Below are 17492 nucleotides of genomic sequence, written 5' to 3' on the forward strand. Positions count from 1 at the left end.
AGCCAACTTGCCCTTTTCTGCTGCCACTTGTGAATTCCCTCACTACATGCATTAACTGTTACCTCAAGTTTCCTAGGCTTTATTTCTAATCTGTACTTTAATTTAACAGGACTAAAAAAAGAAAAAAGCAACTGTGTGTGTGTATTTAATCACTGTGGTGGATTTTTTAAAAAATTCTTTTGTATTTTACTGTTCCAAAAATATGCATTACATCACAGGTATTACAGCATGACAAAAATAAATTTTAAACTAAATTACGATCTTTAAAAGCCTGTACAATCAGAAATATAATCAATTCCATTTATCTCTGAAACAATTACGATTTGTAATCATAAACTACACTAAAACCCCCACCCAAAACCGAGAGACAATTAATAACAAAAAGAGACCCACTGTGTTATACAACCTCTTAATGAAAACAAAAGAAGCTCAGCAGAGGTGGTAACAGGAGCCCAGCAGACTTGTTTTAACATAACATTTTATGAATTCTTGTCAAATTCTAAATAAATGCTGTACAGTTCCACTGGATAATATACAATATCTTTTCCCCTTTGAGATATCTGAGATTAGGATTCTTCCAATAAACCAGATTAGCCAATTTGCTAACAATGTCAGTTTACCAGTTTATAATCTAAGATCATCTAGAATAACCTCCAAACACTCCTTTAAGAGGATTTACAATGAACATATATGGTAGATAAGAAAAGATTGTTTCCAAAAATGCATTTAATTTTAAAACATATGCCCGAGCGAGGCTGAGGCCACCTGGCACTGTTCACAACTAGGGACAACCCTAGATAAATTTTAAATTATTTGAATTTCGAGAGGTATGTCCTGTATTTAATTTTCAGATTAATTACAGCAAGCTTTGCACAAATTGACAAAGAATGAATTTTAGAGTGGGATTATTGAAGATTGATAAGAGAGGTTCCTGTTCCAGAACGGCAGAATGTAGTTTAACTGTGAGTGATGTAAAAATAATTGATAAAGTCGAGAAATGCTGCCAAAATTTTTCTCATTACGAATTCAAATATTTCTAAGTGTGAGCACTGGTGGAGGGTTAGAGAAATTAAGCAAATTCTTTTTTTTACAAAATTCCTAATTTGTAAAAGGAAAAAGGAGTGTGTTGAACAAATCCCACACTTAACAACAAAGTTGATCAAAACATGCAAAAACATATTAATATAAAGATTTCTAAAACTGTAAGATACTCACTGTCTCCCATAATTCAGAAAAGGCCTGAATGCAGTTATCCTGTAATGGAGCAGCAGTGTCTTTTCCTTACAATGGTTTCCACATTGGATCCATATTTTAAGTGACTGAAGCACAATCTAATTATTAAGTAAACTGGTGAAAATTATTAATGACCAGAGCATGGAGAACATACAGAGAGGTTTTCTTATAAGAGTTTCTTTCCAGTTCCAACTAAACAAGTGCTTTATTCCTATCTTTGTTCCCTTTTTCATTGCCTCAAATTACAAATGCAGTAGAATAGCTGAAAGTCAGCTAGCGCCATCCCACCATCTTGGTTGGTTCTTTCCATGAAACTGCCAAAATTGTTTTTAAGGATCTTTAAGCTTCCTTGTAACTGTAATTACCAGACACTTGAACTATACTGAAACAGTCAGCAGAAAGCTTTCTAATACAGTATACTATTACATTCTAATGAGTTTACTGGAAAAAACAGATTAATTTTAAAACAATAAATCTTGCAAGTAATTTAACAAATTTATTAAGAAGGGCAGTTATTCATTTGCTGTCAGTAATGAACAGAACAGTATCATCTGCATAGAGGGATATTATTTTCACCAATCATTGTCTTATAGTTCCCTTAATTTCAAAATTTTGCTGAATACAAATGGCCAGTGGTTTCAAAGTAATGTAAGTCGCACTGGATGTAGTACACAGCCTTCTCAGGTTGCATGTTCTAATCTGAATTAATCTCAGTGTATACTGTACTGTTCTCCTCCACAGAAGCTTGCTTCTGGGCTGGAGTAAAGTAATTTGCTAAACAGTAAAAAAAAAAATCTTCATTATATTCTATTAAAATCTTCTGTCTAGAGATGCTACAATTTCTGGGACCTTAGTTGCTGAAGAGTGTACAGTACAGCACAAGACTAGTTTGGTCTTGTGATATTATTATAGGGAAGACTGTCAATTCTTTCAGCTATATCTTTGGTCAATACTTTGAAATCCTTATTCCAAAGGGTCTTAATTTTTAATTGAGAAGAGAAACTATCAACATCTGGCATAGGGGGTGGTGTAGGATATTGTTAGCTATGTTTGAAGAAGCAAACAATGACATTAACAAAGCAAGTTTAGCAGGCATATTTTTTTTTGTTTGTTTTTTTAAATTCTGCTGGTAAACTATCTGGACCTGTAGCTTTATTTCTTTGCAAGCAATTCAAAGCTTCCTGAATTTTAATGGGCCTCCTTGGTTTGTCCAGATCCTCTAAAAGAACCATGCTAAGATGTCCATCCATCCATTTTCCAACCCGCTGAATCCGAACACAGGGTCACGGGGGTCTGCTGGAGCCAATCCCAGCCAACACAGGGCACAAGGCAGGGAACCAATCCCGGGCAGGGTGCCAACCCACCGCAGGACACACACAAACACACCCACACACCAAGCACGCACTAGGGCCAATTTAGGATTGCCAATCCACCTAACCTGCATGTCTTTGGACTGTGGGAGGAAACCGGAGCACCCGGAGGAAACCCACGCAGACACGGGGAGAACATGCAAACTCCACGCAGGGTGGACCCGGGAAGCGAACCCGGGTCTCCTAACTGCGAGGCAGCAGCGCTACCACCGCGCCACCGTGCCGCCCATGCTAAGATGTGGTAATTCTAATTTATCAAGAAATGTACTATCATGAGCTTCTATTTCTTTACAGTCTGGCATCTACAAAGACTAAAATCTTGTTAGTTCTTTTCCCCATGCTCATAATTTGTGAATTTCCCCTTGGGATTAATCCATTTAGGTATGTATTTTTTTTTTGGTAAAATAAATAATATAAAATTGTCTCCTCAGATATATTTTCAACACATCTCAAAGTGTTCCTGCAGATGTGGGCTGAACTTGCATTAGCCTGCAATTCTTTTATAGTCAGGGCTCAACCCTCTTTCAACTCTACTTGTAACTAAAGAGACATTTACTGTATATCAAGATCCTTATATTCCAATAATGTAAAAGGTATTTATTAATTTCATTATTTTTTTTACTAAAGAAATTAAAGAATTTTAATAATAACTATAAATATAACACACATACTTCATCAAGTACAGCTTTTAATAGGTCAAAGACCCCCCATGGACAAAAAGAATTTGTTTTATTATATAATTACTTGATTACAATTTTTAACTCTAAAACATAAAAAATCAATAGTCTTAAATACTATAAAACATTGTAAAAGTAATAATTTTGAAAAACATCAAATAACAGTATAAATCTAAGAATTATTTTTAGAACATTATGATTAAAATATGTTCAATTTGTTAAAGTACACATTTTCACCTTTATTCTCGTGTTATTTTCATTCAAAATCACCACAAACCAGTTATTTCTCTAACAAAATCATAAAACAAAGGGGTTTTATGTAAGCAGATGAATACTTAAACTCAATTACAGTTTTGGTTACAGCTTGTGTTTTTTAATTAAACAATATTAATTCTTAGCAGAAAAAAAAACGCTGCACTGAAAAAAAAAAAACAGTCAGTAGTGTGAAGGACACATGGTTTGTTCTAGAATAAATAGAAACTTATGAATGAAGACAATGTTAGGTTTAAAACAGCCTGGAACCATTGGTGTTAAGACCTATCAATATACACAAAGACACAGGAAGAAAGATGAATTCTGTAGCAATACTACTTGAATCTGAAAAAATTGTGCAGGGTTATCATTTTTAATTACTGTTTTTTAATTACTGTACCAGTAAACATTGCAGAAGTTAATTTTAATGTAGGATTTTATTCTTATTACTATACAGTTACAGTATGTTCATGGTAGATAACTTATTATAAAATATTGAAATGAAAATAAACTGAACAATCTTTTAATAATTTTGTGCTCAAAAATTTAAATTTTGCACCTTCTCCCCCTTTGACTTTTCTGCTACTGCCTGGATGCATTCAATTGTATTTTTTGTTATTCATCAAAAAAAATAAAAAAATGTACTAAATAATGTCAAAGTGAATAAATATATTTTTTAAGCTAATCATTAAACAATAAATAAATGAGGGTATAAATGTCCATGTGCCTTGAACCATACTACTACTTCCCTATGTTTTGGGCAAATTCAGTTATTCCATATTTTCTGCTTTTTTAAAATTTAGACTATATTTTGCTCAGAGGTATTTTGGTGCCACAATCCTAAACTGAATTAAGCAGGTTTGAGAATGCCTTTAAAATTCCATATTGTAGAAAAATACCAAGTAAATAGTCTAATAACTAAGAGCTTCTCATAACCTTTGTATACAGGAATAGCTAAAATCAACAACAACAGTTTTCACTAAAAATACAAAATTCATATTTCAGTGATCATGTAACATACCATGCGACAAAATAATCCTTGTGCTTAAATAACATAAAATAAACTCACTTAAATGCTCTCTATATACAATTTATTTAATTTATAATTTTTTCACAAACTTTAAGGGAATTCTTTAAGGTAACTATTAAAAGAAAAAACTAATAATTACAAAACAAAAAAATCTAGCAGTGGGAAGGAATGTCTCTTATGATTAATGAATGGATGTAATGAAGAGCATTTGTTTCACCCATATTGTGGTATAATGTGCTTGCATTAAAATATCTGATTGAAAGAAACACTGGGATGATAAGTCTTTAAGTTTTAAGCACAGCATTTTAAATCACAAACTGGAACAGAAGCAATATAACTTTAACTGATTTTTTTAACACAAAAAAATTCCATAGAATTCTATTACATAACTGTATAAACCTTCATCGTGTATCACTAATAGCCAAACAATATTTCCTTAAATGATGTCTAGGCAGGTGGAACATAGATCTAACTTTTCACTTACATCCTTAGAATAATTTTTATAATCTTAACAAAATTAAAAGCAGACTGATTTTTACAAATTTTATTAGACTTAGCAATTAAACATTAAATGCATATATAAACAAAATGTTAGAAAATCAGGAAAGGATTTTATTTAAATATGAATGAAAAACCTAAACAGTTTACACAGTTTTGTCATGACAGTAGTGTACGGTTGTCAGAACTAACACCACTATTAAAAAAAAAAGCTATCAAATCTATGTAAAGAAAATTCTTACTTGAAGGCAAATGCTGACATTTGATTGTAAAAGAACAGTCTTTTTCTTTTTAACCACACACTAAAACAACAAGTGCACTTAACCTTGTTTATGTAATTGTGAACAGTTTTGTAAGGTTTCGTGTAAGATTTACAGGTATGTGAAGTGTTTAGGTTCCACTTTTCTCTTTCATCATGTCAGTTTCCTTGCAAAGAAAAGGAAGGAGTATCAGTGCATGAGTCATAAGTGCTGCATGTAACGCACCACAAGCAAAAAAGCAAAAACAGTAATAAAGAACCATACAAAGGCTGTTACAAACGTGCATGTAGTAACACTTAGAACTTTTAAATTACATTCAGATATTTCCTTACTTTTAATCTTAGCATTCAAATTCTAATTTTGTTATAATCTGATAGCCCTATAGTACAGCATTATCTCACATCTGCATACATTTTACCTTAGGAAAAGAAAATTACTTTTGAGATCTTTATTTATAAACCTAAAAATATCAGATAAATATCCACATACTTTTTTATAAAAAGTATGTGTGCATGTTGCAGGCTGACTGATATGAAGTTATTAAAATTGCTGTTTAATTCCTTTACTTGCTTGGCCTTCATTTCCAAAGAGCATCAATAGAGCTAATAGTACTTCACTGCTTTAAACAGAAATTACAAAAATAAACTGAGACCACTAAACTGACATTTTCACATGAATGGAATTGGAGCTCTGTCTTCTCCCTCAGTTGTATTGCGGAGTAGTATTTGTCAATTCTTTGCTTCAACTCAATGTTTTTCCAAAGTTTTTTTAGGTTTAGGTGAAAGCAAAAAATGAACATCTAATTAGCAAGTGTAGTGGTGTGAAGGGTAGTCTGAAGGTAGCAAATGCAGTTACTATAGGTAGTGTTTGACAGGGGTGCATTAAGCTGATGTTGTGTATGTAAATTTAGATATTAGCAATGGAGTCATTTTGGGGAAATCAGGAAAGTTCTTCTACTTAAATGCAGATGGAGGTGTACGTACAGTAGTGACTGCAATTGTATGAGATGTACAGAAATATTTCCAGCAGTTGTCTGCTATTCAGACAGGAGTCTCTCTTTCTCTCTCTAAAGAACAAAGTTTATGAAACTGTGTGAGGAGGAGTATGATCTACAGTAATTAGACATGGCCAGTGAAGCAAGGCTGAAAAGAATGGACATGAGAATGAAATGATGGATGTATGGAATGTCACAGAGTGAAAGAAAAATTAACACATCATTAAAAGAAAGACAACCAGCCAAACTGGGTAAACACAGAAAATGTCTATTAAACCAATGATGATTGAGAAACTCTTTGGCATCTCAAAGCTACTGGGTAATTAATGAATACATTACTAAATATGAACAATATAAAAATCTGATCAAATACACATCATGAAAATGTTTTATATTTTGTTCCTTTCAAAATGCCATTATTTTGAAGGATTAGTTTTTAAGGCCAAACTATGGTATCCAAAAATCCATTTGTGGTACTGTGTCTGTACCTGCTCATACATTTCCAAGTGTAATTGCTCTATAGCTTACTGCAATCTTTCACATAGTGCAATTAATTCTTTCTTTTTAGTTGTATTTTTGGAAGCAGCACCCTCTACCGTTGATTTATGTCAACTTCTATTTGCAACAAATACACCGCTGGCAACAAGCAAGAGATGTACCTCGACCCATGTAAATGATCCGAGTTAAAAAGAGCAATCAGGAAGAATGACCACCTGAAGAAATATCACTATTTACAGTCCCAGGGTAATGTAATTAGAAATGCTAGTTGTCACATAACAGCCCTGTAACAGCTTACAGTTCAAAAAGATATCAGTATGGTACAGCTTACATGTATTTAGTTGCAACAGGAATTCATGACATGCAATTTTCCTATTTCTGAATTAATCTGCACCATTGGATATACAGTAGGTAAGTAAATATACAGTAAATCAAAAAAGTAAGCACTGACATCTAATGTAGAAAATATATAAATATTTAAGAAAGTGCTTCCCCCACTTAAGATTTCAGTGCCTGAAGTAAATAAAAAAAATACAAAACAAAGCTGAAAGACAATTGCACAGAGGAGACAACTGGAAAAAAAAGTGTACAAGCCATACATAAAGTGCTTTTTGAACTCTTGATTAGTAAGGAATTAGGCAAATCTAACCTGAAATGTTTAAGCTGTTGTACTTAAGCTATACTCCCAAACTCCCTGACACACTTCTGAATTTGGCAATGTTAAAATATGAGTGGAATTAAAGGTCAAGTAAAGAATAAGGTGAATGCTCTTAGAAAATCCAGTATATTATCCCAAGATATCTTGTGCAAGAATTAAAACACCCTTTTCGATTTAGAGAAATGTATAAACTATAACAAAGTGTTAGCTCCATCCATCCTCCTTTTACAAAAGGGCAAACACACAAGTAAGACAAAAATGAAAAGTAAGTTGTCTTCCAGTGACTTTTCAGAATGACATTAACCTTAAATTAAATTTTGCTAGTGCATATTTACAGTATTATGGACATACATATTGTACACACACATGCATGCTGCGTATTATATACTGTAGAAGTAATAGAAGCATTATACTAAACAAAATGTTTAACAGCAGTCTATTAATCAAGTAACTTGAAAATATATATTTTAAAAAGTACATTTAAATTTAATTTGTATCAAACACTCTGTTTTCCAACAATCTGGGAGAAAGAAGATGATGTCCAAAACCTGCACACTGTCCTATACAGTAGAACTACCAGCTGATGTTGTTGCAGATAAAAGAAAATAACACATTATCATCAACTTAATAAAACCAATATGAAAAGACTTAATTGTGTACCTTAGTTTATTAAAATACATGAACTAATGAACAGATAACAGAATACAATTAAAACTTGTAATCCCATACTAATAAATTATGAAAAAAAATTGTGAATGTTTATAAAATGTGTAATAGAAGACAGGCAGAGAAAAGGCATTTTTTGTATTCACTATTTCACCACTATAGCTTACTATTTTGACTTCTGTGATGCTCCAGCACATAGAGAATATATCGAAGATTATGTTTTCTTTGTAAAAATAGTACAAAACATGTGCATCTGCAAGGGGCATTACATTCAGTTTGTCAAATTTTTTTTTAATGTAACACTATTAATATCATTATTAGTTGTTGACTATAAACCTTGGTCAGTACTATTATTGAAAATGTGTATCTGTACATAAACACTTAAAAGGAAAGTTATCATCAAGGAGAATTTAAAAATAACTTCTCAGAAAGTAAAAATTAAGTCTCTTGGATTTATTTTAGTTTGTGACACTTTTAAAAATTAAGTCCTCAACAAAAGAATGTTTCCTTTCAATGTTCCTTTAAGTAATGTGTGATAAAAACACTAACCCAGTGGTTCTTAACCTGGGTTCGATCGAACCTTAGGGGTTCGGTGAGTCAGTCTCAGGGGTTCTGCACCGGGAGGTCAAGACATGCACCCGACTCATATGATTCGTATGACACACCCTGCTTGGTCATCATTAGCTGTAGGTAATTACGCTACATTGTTCGGCCAATCGGTGCTGCAGGGAATTTGGTGCACTCAGTAGTCGACTTGTGACTGTAGTGATAGTATGTCGTGAGATTTCTTTCTTAATATTTTAATCCATACTAACTATGTCGAACAAAAAAAGAAAGTGGTTGGACGAATATGTACAACATGGATTCACATATATAACAGAACGTGATGGGAGTCAGCATCCTATCTGCATGATTTGTAATGCCAAGTTAAGCAATTCTAGTCTAGTACCGGCAAAACTAAAAGAACACTTCCTTAACCTACATGGAGATGGGGAATACAAGAACACAACACTTGCTGAATTCAAGATAAAGAGAGCCAGATTTGATGAAAAGGCCACTCTGCCTGCTCTCGGTTTTGTACCCATCAACGTCATAAAAACGAAGAAAAGGAACAGACTTTGTTGTGAAAATGACATGAGAGTGGCAACTGCCAAGGTGAAGCCACGCATTTCTGAACTGGTCTCTCAAAGGCAACAGCAGAAGTCACACTGATTTGCAGTAAATATTCATTATTATTGTAGCCTGGTGAAAATTAGGTGATGGGTGTGTGTTAAAATGATAAACATAGCATAATACAATAAGTTTATTATTGGAATACATAAGTTTAAAAATTAAAATCATTTCAGTGTGGTAGTATTAAAAAAGGTTATGTCCTTGTGAAAAGGTATGTAATTTGTTGTGAATTCATGCATTATATTGGTTTTGTTCTTTGAACTCAGTGATGTTAATACACGATTCATTTTGTAAACCAGTAAAACATATACCTATGTCTTGAATTTGAAAAAAATCATATTTTATTTTTCAATAAAGAAGGGTTCGGTGAATGTGCATATGAAACTGGTAGGGTTCAGTACCTCCAACAAGGTTAAGAACCACTGCACTAACCTAACTGAATAATAAGGCTGCTATTTTTATGTACGATATATGTCATGTGCTCACTTCTGCCTTAGTTATTTTCTTTTAAATAAAACTATTGAACAACTAAAACAACCTTGAAAGAGAAGAGCTATAGATTTAAATTCTGTTAGGTTTCCTAAAAATTTATACCATTTTATATTATAACTGATACCGCAAAGATCAATCACAATGAGAAATACACATATTTCAGATCCACTCCTAGATCTATAAAATTTTTTCAAACTGCAATGTTACTGCATATGCTGTATGACTAGAATGAATACAACCTCCATATTTGTATGTCTCCTGTCCAGCAAGTACCATGAAACACACTAGCTTATTAAAACATCCAAACATCCTGTATCAAAATATAATACTGTCAGGACTCTTATTGAAATTTTATTTTTTAGACATAAAATGTGCTTCCACCTTTGTTTAGATTATTTTGACATATTGATTTATACAAAGTGCATTACTTAAATTTTAATATGATTTTGATATTTTCAGATTTAACGTATTGGTTATCCATTAATTCACTTATTTTAAAAATATATAATTTAGTAAAACACTGGCTACAAATTCAGCCACATTAAATAATGGTACCTACCATGGTGGATAGTAAAGACAATTGATCAAATGAGTTTACAATGACGTATTTTAAAATTTCCCACATAAGACTTGTTTTTTTGCCTTAACAATTTAAAACAAAATATTTCAACTGTAGAAATTACCCATCACCCTTATTAAATAGCCTTGGTGCTAGTAAATCAGACAGCCTCATCCAACGGTTTCTGTTCCTCAGGGGTGTCAGGTACAACATTGCAAAGTTTGTCTGTCTTGTTCCCATTTGGAGTTTCTGGAGGAGAATTTCTGCGAAAATGCTTTATAATGGTGAAGGCAGCAGCTGCAAAGTAGCCCAGGCACAGTAGTGTGAAATAGCCAAAATAAACAAAAAACTGAAAAACAAAAAACAAAAAAAATTAATGTGTACAGAGAATTCTTTCCAAACACACTACCAATCATTCTCTTTTTTTGCCAGTACTAACAAGCATATTTTATTTATATAGTGTCTTTCAGTTATAGTACAGTTATTATGTTATAGTACAACTGTGGAAAAGTAGAGAAATAGAATAAACAGCTTGCTCACAAAATCAAAAATCTTGTTCTTCAAAGTCCAATAGCATTGTCAGTAGGCTATCTTTTCAAATGATCTTTTTAAAATTTACTCTGGAACTGTAACTTTTATTACAAGAATCATTTAACTGACATTGTTCTATTCTTGTTAGAAAAGTCACCCAAAAGTCTAATATAAACTTCAAATAAAACTGCCTCTATCTTCAAGTTCAAAACAGACTAACACTCCGTTTCAGGGAATATCTTTCTTCTACAAAAGACTTATAAATGAAACAGGTAACCCAGTATTTGTTTCTGTTATGAAGTACATTCCTTATTTATCCTTGGACACTTCTCTTACTGTAACACTTGGAATTATGAATCAGATTACCCCTAAATATGAGTCATGGCATATGAAATTGTTCAGTTTTACCTGTGGGTGCACAGCCAGGCCAAGCACACTCTTATCGGCAACTATGATGGTCATGATTGTCTTTAAGACGGTACTAAGGAAAGTGTTGACTCCAAAAACCAATGCACAGAGTTCCTTAGATAATGATGACGCAATCTGGAATCTTTAAACAAAGGGTAGTTTTCAATCAAATGCACAATACTTTCGGGAAAAACAACCAAACAGCTGAAATTTCATTTAACGCTTGTTTTTATGATATACGTCTCTGTTTTATTTTCATTATTGTGGAGGTATGAGTGAGTGTGCCCAATGCATTATTAGTTTGGTATCCAGGACAGATCTACACTTTGCTTCAAGTGCTAATCTGACTACTGTCACCTTTTATAAGGCAATATGATTTCTGGAATGTGGAGAACAAGGATCAGGAAACTGACTTATACAATTATTAGATAGTATTACAATTGCTGAAAATATTAAACACATTCTTAGTAATCTATCCTTATCTTGTAAATAACACAGTCCCGTTTTTTTTTTGTTAGCAAACACTGCCTTTGTGTACATATGTCCCATCATGACTTGAAGGGCATTAAGCACCTGCACATCAGGAAAGACACATGGATTTGCTAGTTGCATGGGAATAATGGGGAAAATATTAAAGCAACTGGCATTGGCAAGCCCTAAAACATTCAAAAGGTAACAAACACAAGCTTAAGTGTAAAATCCATGGCGCAATAATATCTCAATGATTTTTATGAATCTGGGCAACAGCTTTTCTGAAGTGTATCTACAATTCTCTCTCCTACTGTGGAGTTAGAAAATGCTGTCTTGCACCCCCTAACGTTCTCAGACGTATTAATTTCCCTACATACATTCTACTTCTTTGTTAGCTTAGCTGACCATGAGAAGAGCTTCAGCAAATATAAGACTCTCTACAGATAAGACTCTGTAAGATGAACAGCAAGTGCCTCACAATCCTGCATTTCAGTGTGGTTGAATATCAGAGATGGAAATAAGACAGCTAAGCACATTTCCAAGTTAAAACAAATCCCACTGATTAAGTGCATTGAAAGGATTTTAGTTGGATGAATGCTTTAAATTACAGATTACACTTTTATTCATAGTTCTATTTTTCAATTATACTTTGAACTTTAATTGATTTAATCATTCTTTTATTAATTTCATTTGCATGCATTTGATGAAATTTCTCTATTGTGTTACTGTAGTTGATAATGCATAAAAATCCAAATAAAAACAAACAAAAAGGAAAATTAAAAATGGGGAAAAAATAAAATGGAACTTGATGGAAAAAATTATTTAATGGGACCCTACCTTTAATAGAATAAGGAGATTTAGAAAAACGATGATTGGACCTTTTAAACATAAATCTAAATTACATGAGGATGCATTTTAAAATTATTAGTAGACTAATACATTTATTTAAAACTAATCTGACATGGAAAGCTCTAGGGCAGGGCCACTGCTATGTGTATGTAAGAGGGTGACTGTCCTCTTTAGACTGTGGAGAGTATGGGCTGCAACTGTTTAGCAAGGCATAATATATTGATTTGTCTATTTTAGAATCTAGTACACTAACATAAGTCACACTACAATACTGTTGCTCTTTGTGTCATAAATTTTACATTTTTATTTTCTGTTGTACAGTTTGAATATACTCATTTGATAATTTTGCACCTAATTACAAACAGTAATTTTACAAAATGTAATTTTAAAAGGCTGAATTCCTAAAAGCTTTACAAATAATGACAGTTGAAAAAAAGTAGTTACTATAGGAACCAACTTTGTAAAGATATAATTAACTTATTTTTTGTATTTGTCCTACTGTATGTGAAAGGATCCATCCATTTTATTTCCTTTTTGTTACATTACAGGTTGCAATACAAGGAAGAAGCTGACCCTGAGTTTAGGGTAACATTGTAGGCCTCAGTTAAGCAATCTGACAAGTTAAAGGGTTCCTACTGTGTGATTATACAATTATTAAAAATGTTAACATTTAAATACATAAAAAATATTTGCACACTAAACACCACAAACTTGAATGTTGAGCGGTTTTGAATAGTTTTACATCAACTTTTACAGGCACTAAAAAAAAACATTCATATACATCAAACAAGATCTTTGCACTGGAAAAGACAATACTAACTTGAAATCAATTCAGAATATCTGTTTTTTTACACATTCACAACTTATACTGATGTTAAAAGTACTCACATGGCAATAGGAACAAGAAACTGATAGAAACCTCGGAAAAGCACATAAGCAATATAGCACACCCAGATGTTGGATGTGGTGTTCATGAGCAGCAGGAGGCCGGCCTGGACGGTTGTAATAATGGCAATCACAAGCTCAGACCATAGAAACCAACGCATTTTTACATAACCAGCAGCAAAAGAAGTGATGGCACCTGAAAGGGGGCAATATTTAGGACAGCATGTTAATACACTTTGAATACACGTGTTAATACACTTTGAAAATAAAGCAGAATTCAGGTTTACAAGAACAAGTATAAAGAAAGCCAAAATTTCCTTCAGTACAAAATTACTTCACATATTTAAATAAATTCTTGTATGAATATTTTCTTTGTTAGCAAACAAACACACCTGCAAGCCCACACCGCTAGTAGCCTCCATGCTATAGATAATTTACTCACTGGTCTATGTGAGGATTGCACATCCTTCCTGTGTTCCACTTGGTTATCCCCCGTTACTGTGGTTTTCTCACACATCCCAAATCTGTGTTTATAGGTTAACTGTCATCTCTAAACCGAATCACTGCATGTGTGTGCATCTTGTCATTGAAACGTACACTATCAAGAGTTAATTCCTGCCTTATATTTAAGGGGTTGGCAGTGGCTCCATCTCTGTGGCCCCACAGTTGGTCAAGCATCCATTCATCCATCCATCCTCTTCCGCTTATCCGAAGTCGGGTGGCAGGGGCAGCAGCTTGAGCAGAGATGCCCAGACTTCCCTCTCTCCAGCCACTTCTTCTAGCTCTTCTGGGAGAATCCCAAGGCGTTCCCAGGCCAGCCGTGAGACATAATCCCTCCAGCGTGTCCTGGGTCTTCCCCGGGGCCTCCTCCCAGTTGGACGTGCCCGGAACACCTCACCAGGGAGTCGTCCAGGAGGCATCCTGATCAGATGCCCAAGCCACCTCATCTGACTCCTCTTGATACGGAGGAGCAGCGGCTCTACTCTGAGCCCCTCCCGGATGACTGAGCTTCTCACTCTATCTTTAAAGGGAGAGCCCAGACACCCTGCGGAGGAAACTCATTTCAGCCACTTGTATTCGTGACCTCGTTCTTTCGGTCACTACCCATAGCTCATGACCATAGGTGAGGGTTGGAACATAGATCGACTGGTAAATTGAGAGCTTTGCCTTACGGCTCAGCTCCTTTTTCACCACGACAGACCGATGCAGAGCCCGCATCACTGCGGATGCCGCACCAATCCGCCTGTCGATCTCCCGCTCCACTCTTCCCTCACTCGTGAAGAAGACCTTGAGATACTTGAACTCCTCCACTTGAGGCAGGATCTCGCTCCCAACCCTGAGAGGGCACTCCACCCTTTTCCGGCTGAGGACCATGGTCTCGGATTTGGAGGTGCTGATTCCCATCCCAGCCGCTTCACACTCAGCTGCGAACCGATCCAGAGAGAGCTGAAGATCACGGCCTGATGAAGCAAACAGGACAACATCATCTGCAAAAAGCAGTGACCCAAACCTGAGTCCACCAAACTGGACCCCCTCAACACCCTGGCTGCGCCTAGAAATTCTGTCCATAAAAGTTATGACCAGAATCGGTGACAAAGGGCAGCCCTGGCGGAGTCCAACTCTCACTGGAAACGGGTTCGACTTACTGCCGGCAAAGCAGACCAAGCTCTGACACCGGTTGTACAGGGACCGAACAGCCCTTATCTGGGGGTCCGGTACCCCATACTCCCAGAACACCCCCCACAGGATTCCCCTAGGGACATAGTCGAACGCCTTTTCCAAGTCCACAAAACACATGTAGACTGGTCGGGCAAAATCCCATGCACCCTCCAGGACTCTGCTAAGGGTGTAGAGCTGGTCCACTGTTCCGTGACCAGGACAAAAACCACACTGTTCCTCCTGAATCCGAGGTTTGACTATCCGACGGACCCTCCTCTCCAGAACCCCCGAATAGACTTTTCCAGGGAGGCTGAGGAGTGTGATCCCTCTGTAGTTGGAACACACCCTCCTGTCTCCCTTCTTAAAGAGGGGGACCACCACCCCGGTCTGCCAATCCAGAGGCACTGTCCCTGATGTCCATGCGATGTTGCAGAGACGTGTCAACCAAGACACCAAGACCTACAACATCCAGAGCCTTGAGGAACTCCAGGTGTATCTCACGGGGCCCTGCCACCAAGGAGTTTTTTGATCACCTCGGTGACCTCAGTCCCAGAGATGGGGGAGCCCACCTCCGAGTCCCCAGGCTCTGCTTCCTCATTGGAAGGAATGTTAGTGGGATTGAGGAGGTCTTCGAAGTACTCCCCCCACTGACCCACAACGTCCCGAGTCGAGGTCAGTAGCGCACCATCCCCACCATACACAGTGTTGACACTGCACTGCTTCCCCCTCCTGAGATGCCGGACGGTGGACCAGAATCTCCTTGAAGCCGTCCGAAAGTCATTCTCCATGGCCTCTCCAAACTCCTCCCATGCCCGAGTTTTTGCCTCAGCAACCACTAATGCCGCATTCTGCTTGGCCTGCCGGTACCTATTAGCTGCCTCCAGAGTCCCACAGGACAAAAGGGACCGGTATGACTCCTTCTTCAGCTTGACAGCATCCCTCACCGCTGGTGTTTACCAACGGGTTTGGGGATTGCCGCCACGACAGGCACCGACCACCTTACGGCCACAGCTCCGGTCAGCCGCCTCAACAATAGAGGCACGGAACACGGCCCATTTGGACTCAATGTCCCCCAACTCCCTCGGGACGTGGGAGTTGAAGCTACTTCTGACAGGGGGCTCTGCCAGACATTCTCAGCAGACCCTGACAACACGTTTGGGCCTACCAGGCCTGACCGGCATCCTTCCCCACCATCAAAGCCAACTCACCACCAGGTGGTGATCAGTTGACAGCTCCGCCCCTCTCTTCACCCGAGTGTCCAAGACATGTGGCCGCAAGTCCAATGACACGACCACAAAGTCGATCATCGAACTGAGGCCTAGAGTCAGATCGGGGGGGCCATTTCTCCCAATCACACCCTTCCATGTCTCACTGTCATTGCCCACGTGAGCATTGAAGTCTCCCAGCACCCCCTCCAGGGACTCCAAAAAGGGTGGGTGCTCCGAACTGCTGTTCGGTGTATACGCACAAACAACAGTTAGGACCCGTCCCCCCACCCGAAGGCGGAGGGAGGCTACCCTCTCGTCCACCGGGGTAAACCCCAATGTACAGGCTCCAAGTCGGGGGGCAATAAGTATGCCCACACCCGCTCGGAGCCTCTCACCGGGGGCAACTCCAGAGTGGTAGACAGTCCAGCCCCTCTCAAGGAGATTGGTTCCAGAGTCCAAGCTGTGCGTCGAGGTGAGCCCGACTATATCTAGCCGGAACCTCTCAACCTCACGCACTAGCTCAGGCTCCTTCCCCTTCAGAGAGGTGACATTCCACGTCCCAAGAGCCAGCTTTTGTAGCCGAGGATCGGAAGGTCAGCTTTTGTAGCCGAGGATCGGAAGGTCCCCGCCTTCAGCCACCACCCAACTCACACTGCACCCGACCTCCTTGGCCCCTAGGTGGGAAGGGGGACCCACGTTGCCTCTTCGGGCTGTGCCCGGCCGAGCCCCATGGGTGCAAGCCCGGCCACCAGGCGCTCGCCATCGAGCCCCACCTCCAGGCCTGGCTCCAGAGGGGTGGCCCCGGTGATCCGCGTCCGGGCAAGGGAAAACACCGTCCAAATTTTTTATTCATCATAGAAGGTCTTTTGAACAGTTGGTCAAGCATGTTAAGAAAATGAACAGACTTTTTGTCTTGCTATAAAGAACATTTTATGCACTAACAGAGATAGGAAAAGGCAAGACAGGTGGCGCAGTGGTAGTGCTGCTGCTTTGCAGTAAGGAGACTGTGGAAGATTGTGGGTTCGCTTCCCAGTTCCTCCCTGTGTGGATAGCGCTTTGAGTACTGAGAAAAGCACTATATAAATGTAATGAATTATTATTAAGACCTGGCAGAGTGTGCA

The 17492-nt window shown here is 37.3% G+C and overlaps 1 protein-coding gene across 2 annotated transcripts in view; it reads right to left on the reverse strand.

Annotated features, from left to right (window-relative positions):
- Positions 1-4164: 4164 nt before the first annotated feature.
- The window catches only part of slc19a1 (solute carrier family 19 member 1), a 49804-nt gene continuing 36476 nt past the window's right edge, over positions 4165-17492 (reverse strand). Inside the window, exons 4-7 of one of the 2 annotated variants that reach the window (XR_007935682.1) lie at positions 13508-13700; positions 11300-11441; positions 9742-10709; positions 4165-8680 (exon numbers count right to left, since the gene is read on the reverse strand). Coding sequence is in view for 1 of the 2 variants with exons in the window: in XM_028807554.2 (XP_028663387.1) it covers positions 10521-10709; positions 11300-11441; positions 13508-13700 (524 nt within the window). In the remaining variant the exon portion in view is untranslated. Of the gene's footprint in view, positions 10710-11299; positions 11442-13507; positions 13701-17492 lie in introns of both variants that reach the window. The other variant, XM_028807554.2, reaches the window with a different exon arrangement.

This window comes from Erpetoichthys calabaricus, chromosome 8 (genome assembly GCF_900747795.2).
Source record: "Erpetoichthys calabaricus chromosome 8, fErpCal1.3, whole genome shotgun sequence".
Classification (NCBI taxonomy): Eukaryota; Metazoa; Chordata; class Cladistia; order Polypteriformes; family Polypteridae; genus Erpetoichthys; species Erpetoichthys calabaricus.